General features: G+C 53.4%; 1 protein-coding gene across 8 annotated transcripts; it reads right to left on the reverse strand.

Annotated features, from left to right (window-relative positions):
* Positions 1–2,378: 2,378 nt before the first annotated feature.
* SIGLEC10 (sialic acid binding Ig like lectin 10) lies at positions 2,379–10,243 on the reverse strand. Of its 8 annotated transcripts, none has more exons than XM_065920747.1 (13): positions 10,168–10,243; positions 9,710–10,084; positions 9,267–9,377; positions 8,574–8,621; positions 8,216–8,479; positions 6,883–6,930; positions 6,496–6,753; positions 6,126–6,410; positions 5,535–5,628; positions 5,385–5,421; positions 5,276–5,354; positions 5,177–5,184; positions 2,379–3,665 (listed from the first exon to the last, which is right to left on the reverse strand). In XM_065920747.1, exons 1-13 carry the CDS (start codon positions 10,202–10,204, stop codon positions 3,408–3,410), a joined length of 1,902 nt encoding a protein of 633 aa, XP_065776819.1. In that variant the 5' UTR covers positions 10,205–10,243; the 3' UTR covers positions 2,379–3,407. The 8 variants fall into 8 exon arrangements, with proteins under 8 accessions (XP_065776819.1, XP_065776818.1, XP_065776822.1 ...); XM_065920746.1 differs by having other exon boundaries at positions 9,267–9,551; XM_065920750.1 differs by lacking the exon at positions 6,126–6,410.
* Between the last annotated feature and the right edge of the window lie 217 nt (positions 10,244–10,460).

The raw sequence follows: 10,460 nt of genomic DNA on the forward strand, positions 1-10,460 counted from the left end.
GGTTGGATATTCTTGCAGTCCAAGGGATTCTTAAGAGTTTTCTCCAACACCATAGTTCAAAAGCATCAATTCTTCAGCACTCAGCTTTTTTTATAGTCCAAGTCTCACATCCATACATGACTACTGGAAAAACCATAGTCTTGACTAGACGGACCTTTGTTGGCAAAGTAACATCTCTGATTTTTAATATGCTGTCTAGGTTGGTCATAACTTTGCTCCCAAGGAGTAAGCGTCTTTTAATTTCATGACTGCAGTCACCATCTGCAATGGTTTTGGAAACCAAAAAAATTAAGTTTGCCAGTTTCCACTGTTTCTCCATCTATTTGCCATGAAGTGATGGGACCGGATGCCATGATCTTAGTTTTCTGCGTGTTGCGCTTTAAGCCAACTTTTTCACTCTCCTCTTTCACTTTCATCAAGAGGCTCTTTAATTCTTCTTCAGTTTCTGCCATAAGGGTGGTGTCATTGCATATCTGACGTTATTGATCTTTCTCCTGGCAAGCTTACCAGGTACCTGGCCCTTTAAGGCCCTCCTCCCGGAGCTAGGAGAGCGGAGGCGGGCTTCTGTGTCTCTAAGGAAATGCGCTTCGCCCAGCTTCCAAAATTGACAGGCAAATTCTGAAACGTGGGCAATCAACACCTGCATCTGGAGGGAAGCACGTTTCCGATTTGTTGGGAGAAGGGGCAGTCATCGACTTGAGCTCCGCCCACTCCTTGTTATGTAGGACAGCGCGAGGCTTCATCCTCAGCTCTGATTGGCGGGTGAACTCGCATTGCTTCCGAGCCCTCTCCCTCCGGCTGTCAGATCCAGGTGGGGTTCGGAAGCAGAGCGAGGCTAGCACCCCAGGAGGCTAGCACCCTCATTCTTTGATTGGCTGCGTTTCTGAGCACAAGTCTCTCTCTCTCTCTCGCCCTCTGATTGGCTGTTTCCTTTCAGCGCCAGGGCTGTAACGGAGGGTTTTGCCCGGGTCTTTAGCGGTGTCCCTTGTCTGCTTCCCGGCGCTGTGGCAGCGTAGACCAGGAGATGCTGAGCGAAGCTAGGAAGGGAGAGGGGTCTCCAGGCTGAGGGGAGGCCCATGCAGGGGTCTTCTTGGTCCCCTAGGGAAGCTCATTGGACTTTCCTGATGGCTCAGTGGGTTAAGAATCCACTTGCCAACACAGGAGCCATGGATTCAATCCCTGGCTCCAGAAGATCCCCTGGAGGAGGAAATGGCAACCCACTCCAGTATTCTTGCCTGAAAAATCCCGTGGACAGTGGAGCCTGGCGGGCTGGGGTCGCCAAGAGTCGGACAGGACTGAGCAACTAAGCACGCAGCCAGTTTTAACGACGAATCTCTTCCTTCCACTGCCCCCTACAGGCCTCCGACTGTCAAAGTCCCAAGATTCGATCTTCAGGGCCTTCCTAGCCCACGGGGCTCAAGGATTCCCTTAAGTTTCTTCCGTCCCTCTTCCTGCAGGAGACCTTTGGGCGCCTTCTTCTCTCCCTCCCTTGAGCCTTACCAACTCGTTCAACACCTCCAACTTAGCAGCCCTTCCGGTCTTGGGGTTTTCCTCTATCCTCAGAAATGGCCGGGATGCTTGGCAAGAGGTTACTGGAGTGAGACTGAGTTTAGGGGTCAGATTTGTGGGCTGAAGTCTGTGCTGGAGTGAGTGCCCCTGGGTTTATGTGGCTTTCATGATTGCTTTTTTTTTTTTTCTAAGATTTTTAAATGTTATTTTCAAAAAATTATTTGGCTGTGCTGGGTCTTAGTTGTGGCATTTGGGATCTTTGGTACAGCATGTGGGTTCTAGTTCCCTGACCAGGGATGGGAGGTGGAGGCTTAGCCACTGGACCACCAGAGAAATCTCCATGATTGCTTTTTGTATTGCTTGGTAGTCAGGATTTGCCAGAAAAGTCTGCTGAAGTGGCAGTGGGAGTCTGGAGGTGAAGGGCCCCAGAAAGGGAGATCACTGAGATATTTGCATTAAATCATTTAAACTCTCACAATCTTTTAAAAAGTGCTCAAAACATTTTGCATTTGTATTATTTACCTTCTTTCAAGTACAGTAAAATTCACTCTTTTTGGTGTGCAGTTCCAAGTTTTGACAGATGCATAGAGCTGTGTAACTGTCACTGGTAACAAGATCATGTTTTTTTTTTCATTCCTCCAAATGCTCTTGTGCCACCTCTTTGTCATAATAACCTTTTTTAAAAAGTTTTCATCAGTTATTTATTGAAAATTCACTAAAAACTTAATCCCAGAATCATACTATATGTTGGAGGAATTTATTTTATATAGGTTATAATCATGCTTACTTGAAGGGCTAGATGAACTTGACCTTATACATTTCACATAAAAGTTTAGTTACTCCAAGTCCTCTTATTGTCTTTAGAAAGTTTTTTTTTATTTTATTCAAGTATGGTTCATTTACAATGTTGTGTTTAATTTCTGCTGTACAATAAAGTGACTCATACGTATATGTATTCTTTTTCATATTCTTTCCCATATATATATAACTGAATCACTGTGATTTAACACAACATTGTAAACCAACTATACTGTAATTTTAAAAAAATTTTTGTTTAAAGGTGCCTACCATTCCAAAAGAAGAAGCAGAAGAAAAAGGAAAGCAACTAAACAACAACAACAGACTTTTCCTAACTAAAGGCTAGCTTTCTTAGGCCTAGCAAGGCAACGACTCCATTCTAACTGAAATCAGTCATAGGCAATACAGAAAAAAAATGGGCATGACTGCACTCCAATAAAGCTTTATTTAGGGACACTGAAATTTGAATCTCAAGTCATTTCCATGCATCATAAAACATCCTTCTTTTGATTTTTTTTTCCCCCTTGAACCCTTTAAAATGTAAAAAACACTCTCGGCTCACAGGTGCCATCAAAGCCCGAAGCGGCCCAGACTTGACCCATGAGGTTGTCTGGGCGACCTCACAAACAGGAGTGCCTCATCCTCTCTAAAGACCCTCCCAGCCCTTGAGAAACTGAGACTGTGAGTAATCAGCTGGGGCGGGGCCTGGGCTTCTCCCAGGAAAAGCTTTTGCTTGCTCAGAAGAGTGTATTTGGAGAAGTAAGGGCAGGAGGACAAGGGGGCAACAGAGGATGAGATGATTGGATGGCATCACTGACTCAATGGACATGAGTCCGAGAAAACTCCAGAAGATGGTGAAGGACACAGAAGCCTGGAGGGCTACAGTCCATGGCGTCGCAAAGAGTTGGACACAACTGAGCGATTGAACAACAACTCTGGAGACATCAATCAAGCTGCTCCAAAATGCTAGGGTCTGGGATGGGATGACCCATCCTCGGAGGATTAGAGAGAGAGAGAGAGAGAGACCACCCTCTGTTCTCTTCCCAATTGTCCTGCCTCTCTCCCTGGCCTGGATCCAAGTCCTCTGGCCCAGTAGACCCTCAGTGGAACTGGATTTCAGCGTACTCTGGGTGTGTGCCCTTGGGTCTCTGGGTCTCCCATGGTCTGAGGCCTGGGAAGTTGAGGACAGCGTAATGGAGCTCCTCTTGGTTGTTCTCTGCTTCTGAGGCTTGTGGGGATGATTTGGGTCCTGGACAGTTGTGGGAGACGAGATGGAGCTCCTTCTGGTTCTTTCTGGCTTCCGGGGAGTGACCATCTGGAGGAGGCTGGGAAGGACTGCTTGGTTTGGCTTTCTGTTTCTGAGCATAAAGGGGGGGTGGTGGAAATGATCATCCTTCCTTCCTTCCTTCCTTCAACAAATACTTGAGTGCCTGCCCAGTGCCAGGTACTAATTAAGGAGCTGGGATCACATTAGGCAGTGAAACAAAGATTCTGCCCTCCCTGAGCTCGCCTCTTGTCTCAGGACAGGAACAAACTATAAACAGAAGTCTGTTGTTTAAGCCTCCAGCCTGTGGCTCTTTGCTACGGCCGCCCTAGTGAACTGACTAATGCAGGCAGATTGGTGTGAGGACCACCATAAAACACAGAAGTGCTTCTTCAACACATACATCTCCCTCCCACATCCAAAACCTCTCTTCTCATTATCCTTCCATCCCGGATCCCTCACAACTACTAAACTGTCCTCTATCTCTACAATCATAACATTGGAGAGTGTTTTACATGTGGGATCCCATGTAGATGACCATTTGAAATTGGCTTTTTTTTTTTCTCTTGGTCCCTAAGCTCTATCCAACCAAGGTGGGGAGAAGTGGTTTGGATAGATTTGGGAAGAGATGTGCTGATGGATCGATGTGGGAGGATAAAAAAGAGAGGGGTAAGAAGTGACTTTAAGGCTAGAGGCTTGTACTTCCAAGTAGCTCAGTTGGTAAAGAGTCTGCCTGCAATGCAGGAGGCCCGGGTTCAATCCCTAGGTCAGGTAGTACCCTGGAGAAGGAAATGGCAACCCACTCCAGTACTCTTGCCTGGAGAATTCCAAGGACAGAGGAGCCTGGTGGGCTACAGTCCATGAGATCACAAAGAGTTGGACATGACTGTGGGACAGCCTTCAGGGCTGGAGGCTTGGGCCATTAGGCCAATGTGGGCTCTTTGCTGAGATGCAGAGGGTGGAGGAGAAGGGAATTAAGTGGTACTTAGTCACGAGTTTGATTTTGGACAGGGAAAGTTTGAAATGACTGTTAAACATCAGAATAGACGCTGCCTAGAGAGTTGGCTGTGAGTCTAGAATTGAGGAACGAGTTTGGGAAATGTAAATTTTAGAGTCGTCAGCATCTACATGTTCTCTCCTGAAAATATCCAGCATTTACCCAACACTTATTAGGTACTTGGTACTCAATGTTTTATGGGTAGAAAATGAGCGTATCAAGCACCCAGAATAAGCTTAAATGGTCTGTACTACTATTATCCCCTTTTTACAGTTAAATTAAGGCACGGAGAAGTTAAGTGACTCATCCCAGAATACACAGCGTGCAAAGCAGGAAGGAACCTCGGCAGGCTGACTTCAGAGCCCTGCCCTTAATCATCACTAGGACATACATCCCTCAGTGATATTAATCATTGTGACATTCATTGTACTTAGTCATGTCGTTGGTAGTGGTGATAGGGAAATAGCTGCCATCTACTAAGCAATAGCATGTGTTGTAATCCTCAAACCGGCTCTCAAGGAGGAAGCAACAGAGGCTCAGCAGGAGGGAGGGATATGGTCAAGGTCTCCTAGAAGTTACGTGCCAGAATCAGGGTTTGAGTCCAACACCCGGGCCTCTTCCACTGTGAGGAAAGTCGGGGACGGGGCTGGGGAGCAGTGCATACAGGAGTCAGAGCAGGGGACCAGGAGGCAGCGACTTGGGAGCACTCACCAGGGGGCTGGCCTTAGGGATCACGTTGATGTAATCCAGGATCGTGCTCCTGCGTGAGAACCTGGACCGCGGAGCCTTTCCGGGGGCCGGGGCCGGGGTCGGGACCTCTGCCTGGGTCCATTTCTTCCTCAGAGCCCTCACGCTGAGGAAACATCCCGCCGCCGCCTTGGTGTGCGCCCGGGTCCCGCCCCTTTCCCGGGGTACCCCAGATTCCACGCCCCATCGCTTCCCCCCCTCCCCTCGCTCCTAACTCACAGGATCAGGATGAAGCAGAGGAAGAGGAGGGTGGTGACGCCAGTCCCTAGAGAGACTCCGCTGGAGAACGCTCTGGAGGCGAGTCCCTTCTCATCTGCATGGGAAACGGTCAGCCGTTTCTGAGCCCGTCCCATCCACGTGGGTCCTCATGTCCCGCCCGCCACTAGGCGCTCAGTCTTGTGGCTCCCATGCCAGAGGCTTCCCCTGCAGCCCCTTCCCATCGACTTCTTGGAAATTCCACTACACCCCATGCCCAGATGTCAGGCTTTCCGATTTAAATTTCCCCTCTGCATCCCAAGGGGCTTCCCTGGTGGCTCAGACGGTAAAGAATCCGCCCGCAATGCGGGAGACCTGGGTTCGATCCCTGGGTGGGGAAGACCCCCTGGAGAAGGAAATGGCAACCCACACCAGTATTCGTGCCTGGAGAATCCCATGGACAGAGGAGCCTGGTGGGCTATACATTCCATGGGGTTGCCGAGTCGGACAGGACTGAGGGACTAACGCGCCGGCATGTCCCCGCCCTCCCCCAGCTCCTGATCCAACCACAAGAGCCAGCCCCGGTCCCTCTCAGCCCCTGCCTCCCCCCCTGACCTGGCAGCAGCAGGACAGACCCGCTCTGGGCCCCGTGGGCGTTCAGGGCCTCGCAGCTGAGTCTGAGGCCGGAGCTGAGCCCCTCGCGGAGGCTCAGGGAACCGTTGGCCCAGGGCCCGGCGGAGCCGGAGCTGACCTCGAAGGAGGCGTTGCTGAACTCCCCCTCCAGCAGCCCCTCCCCGAGCCGCCAGCGCAGGGAGGGGGCCGGCCGGGCTCGGGAGGAGCAGCTGCAGCGCAGACCCTCGTCCTCCTGGGAGCAGGAGGGGCCCAGCAGCTGCGGGGGAGCTGTGGGGAGAGATGGGAGGGATCAGGGGCGCCTCTCCCCTCCCTGGAACCCCAGCATCCTGTTCCCAGGGCCCCCCATACTCACAGACCACGGAGAGGCTCAGGGAGATATTTTGGGAGCCCAGCGGGTTCTGAGCCCGGCAGGTGAACTCCCCTTCCTGCTCTGTTTGTATCTGAGGCAGCTCCAGGACCCCGGGGTCTGAGGGCTGGGAGGGGCTCACAGTCCGTCCCCGTTGGGTCCAGCTCAGCTGGGCGGGGGGGTTGCCATGAGCAACACAGAGGAGACGCAGGCTTTGGCCCTCCAGGACCCGAAGAGATGCGCCGCTCTCCAAGTTTTCCAGGGCTAGGGAGAGAAGAGGCAGGATGGATGAAGAGAGGAGGGCCCAGGAACCCTCCTGCCTGCTGCTATGCCAGACGTCCGTGCCCCAGTGTGGCACCCAGAAGCCCCGGCTCCTCTGATGCCCTTCCGTACCTGTGTGGTTTGCTCGCGAGACCACCACTTTCAGGTTCTCCGGGGCATCTGAAACAGAGACGGGGGTGCTTGGCTCTAAGCGCAGGGGTTTCCTTCTGGGCCAAGTGAACGTCCCCCCGGGATGAAGGGCTGGGAGGGGAGGAGGGCTGAATCACCCTCTAAGTGATTCTCCGAAGAGGAACCCAAGGGACCTGACTGGTAAGAAGGGCAGGTCCCTAAGATACAGTGAGTGTAAGATATGTAACATAAGTAGATCTTTGGTCTTCGTCCCTACTCCACGCACAGAGCTTCTAAAACTCCTGGATTTCCTGAATGGTGAGCATGATAAAGGTGCCTTGTTATTTATAACAAACCCCTTTCCACCATTCCTGAGTATTCCGTTATTGAAGTGACTTTTGGAAGTGCCCAAGGCTGAGGGCTTGTTGCTGGGGGAACCGACCACGTGATTTGAGGGTTGAAACTTCTAGTCCCACCCCCCTGACCTCTGAGGAGGGGAAAGAAAGGGGACTGGAGATTGAGTTTAATCACCAATGGCTGATGATTTAATCAAAGTGTCTATGTAATGGGGGCTTCCCAGGTAACTCAGTGGTGAAGAATCTGTCTGCTAATGCAGAAGACCCAGGTTTGATCCCTGGGTCGGGAAGATCCCCTGGAGGAGGAAGTGGCAACTCACCCTAGTATTCTTGCCTGGGAAATCCCATATGTAAGGAAGCCTCCATAACCACCTCCCCAAATGGGGTAAACAGATGGAGATTTGGGGAACATGGTGCCCAGGAAGAGGGCATGGAAGTTAGGTGCCCCTTCCCCATACCTTGCCCTAAGCACTTCATCTGGCTGTTCCTGAGTTAGAGACTGTTACAATAAACTGGTAATCTAGTGAGCAAACTATTTCTCTGAGCAGCTCAAGCAAATTCATGGAACCCAAGGAGGAGATCATGGGAAACCCCAATCAATTACGGGTCGGTTGGAAGCACAGGTGACACCCTGGACTTGTGACTGGCAGCTGGGGTGGGGGCGGGGCTAGCCTGGTGGGCTCCATCCCTTAACCCGCGGGGGTCTGACTGACGCTCTCTCAGGTAGACAGGATCAGGACCGAGTTGAGCTGTAGGACAGCCCACTGATGTGGGAGAGTTGCTCGGTGGTGTGGGGAAAATCCCGGCGCTCCCCCGCACCCCCCCCCCCCCCCCCCCCGCTCCCCACTCCCCGATCCTCCCGTCAGAGCTGGAAGCAGCATCTTTAATTCCGTAGGCCTGGGGTTCCAGGTCCCTGCGGAGCCCTGGGACTCTGCCCCCAGCCCCTGTGCCCCAGTCCATCCCCTGCCGGGCACACTCACACCGCACTGAGAGGTCCAGGCTGCGGCTCAAGAAGCCAAGCCTGTTCTCAGCCCGGCAGGTGTAGCGACCCGCGTCCTCGGCCTTCACCCCGGGCAGCGCCAGCTCCAGAGTTGTGGAGCCCAAGGGGTGGGACCAGGAAAGGACTCTGTCCTGCAGGGTCCAGCTCAGCGTGGCCAGCGGCAAACTGTCCGCGGCACAGAGCAGCCGCAGGGACTGGCCTTTCTTGACTTCCAGGTGTGGGCTCTCTCCCCTGGGCTCCAGAGCTGCAGGGAGAGAAAAAGAAACAACAAGAGAAAGACCGCGGGGGGAAACGCCACCCACCCTGCCCTCCTGACACCCCCAAGTGGCCCTCGGTACCTGGCTCATCGGTGTCGGAGATGCTGATAACCAGGTCTTTGGGGGCATCTGTTAAGAGTATTGGGAGTTGGCTTTGGGGAAAGTGAAAGTCGCTCAGTTGTGTCCGACTCTTTGCGATCCCATGGACTATACAGTCCGTGGAATTCTCCAGGCCAGAATACTGGAGTGGGTAGCCTTTCCCTTCTCGGAGAATCTTCTCAACCCGGGGATCAAACCCAGGTCTCCCGCATCGCAGGCGGATTCTTTCCCAGCTGAGCCACAAGGGAAGCCCAAGAATATTGGCGTGGGTAGCCTATCTATCCCTTCTCCAGCGGATCTTCCCGATCCAGGAATCCAACCGGGGTCTCCTGCATTGCAGGTGGATTCTTTACCAGTTGAGCTGTCGGGGGAACCCGGCTTTGGGGAGGAATGATACGTTCCCCACCGCCAGAGAGCATCCCCTCAGGGAAAAGAAAGTGTGACAGTCCCCCGGGAAGACAAGCGACTCATGAGTGCCCAGGATGCGTTTGCGGACAGAGGACCGCATGGCAGCCCCCTTTCCCTCCTAAGGCCGAGCCCAGCATCGCGAGATTCCGCGCCTTCCTCCCCGCGGGCTGCCAAGAGCTGTCGGTCATTGCCCGGCTGCCTCTCTCCACCTCCCCATCCCCTGAGCCTGGAGCGCACCCTGACGTCCTTCCCGCCCCTGAAACTCACAGGCCACGCTAAGCCGGACGGTGTTCTGCGTGCTCACACCCTCTCCGGAGAAGTCCACTCTGCAGGTGAGCTCAGTGTTGTGGTCCTGGGGTCTGGGTGTGAAGGTGAGCTCTGAGAAGTATGAAGTTCTCGGGCTGGCCCCGTTGGCGGAGACGGTGTTCCCGATCCAGGAGAGAGTAGGGACGGGACATTCGTCAAAGATCCAGTTAAATGCACAGAAGAGCGTCACCTGGTGCCCGGGCTGCAAGATCTCGGGGACATAGATCGCCGGCTTCTGTGTCAGGGCTGGGATGGACCGAGAGAGGGTGGGATGTCAGCCCCGGATTGGGGGGGTACTCTGGGGGGTCACCCATGGTCTGTTCTCTACAGCTCCTCCCCAGTGTGGGAAGGTGGGGGAGGGGTTCCCCCCACCCGCCCCATTCCAGCTCCAGCCAGTTCCATACCTGTCACCTGCAGATAGAACTTGTATTCCATGAAATTATATTTCACATAATCGCCTCTCTCGAACCGGAAGAAGTACAGTGAGCTGTCCTCCAGGCGAGCCTCTCTGATGAGCAAGGAGCAGCTCTCGCTGGGATTGCCAAGGAGCTGGAATCGGCCCCAGGTGTCTGTGTCCACATCCTGACCTGGCTTGTTGGTGGCCACTGGCAGACTGGGCCTGGGGGTCTGGTCTCTGAACCAGAAGCCGTAAGCTGGGGTGGTGGGAATCCATCCTCTGGAGGGGTAGAAGATGGAGCAGGGCACGACCACACACAGGCCTTCTTGCACTATCACAGACTCCTGCACCTGCAGCTTGAATAAGTCCAGAGCCTGCGACCCTATGGGAGAGACAGAGGTTCAAGCTGCAAGCCCAGCCCCGACCCCCAACCCGGGCCCCTCCTGGCCACCCGCATCCACTCACCGCCCCACAGCATGGCCAAGAACAGCGGCAGCAACATCTCAGGCACTTGGACGTTCCTGGGACACACTCATTCCCCAGACGCTTTGACGGGCAGTGGGCAAGGGCAGAAGGCGGAAGCTGAGCCCCGGGGAACTGATGCATGAAATGAGCTTCTGGTGCACAGACACACACGACTCTTTTTCCTTTTCTGGACTCTCCCCACCACCACCTGGCACCCACTTGAACTCACTCTTTCCTGGGGGGCTCACCTGGCGTCTGGGCTCCCTGAGCTGGTCACCTTTCCCAGTCATCTC

This window comes from Muntiacus reevesi, chromosome 2 (genome assembly GCF_963930625.1).
Source record: "Muntiacus reevesi chromosome 2, mMunRee1.1, whole genome shotgun sequence".
Lineage (NCBI taxonomy): Eukaryota > Metazoa > Chordata > Mammalia > Artiodactyla > Cervidae > Muntiacus > Muntiacus reevesi.

Excerpts from the sequence above, each read along its gene's own strand:
- SIGLEC10 (XM_065920745.1), bottom strand. The coding sequence starts at position 10,204 with ATGTTGCTGCCGCTGTTCTTGGCCATGCTGTGGGGCG. Across the intron at positions 8,480-8,573 it reads CTCCGACACCGATGAGCCAG|CTCTGGAGCCCAGGGGAGAG; the intron begins GTACCGAGGGCC and ends CTCTCCCTGCAG. Across the intron at positions 6,931-8,215 it reads CCTGGACCTCTCAGTGCGGT|ATGCCCCGGAGAACCTGAAA; the intron begins GTGAGTGTGCCC and ends TCTCTGTTTCAG.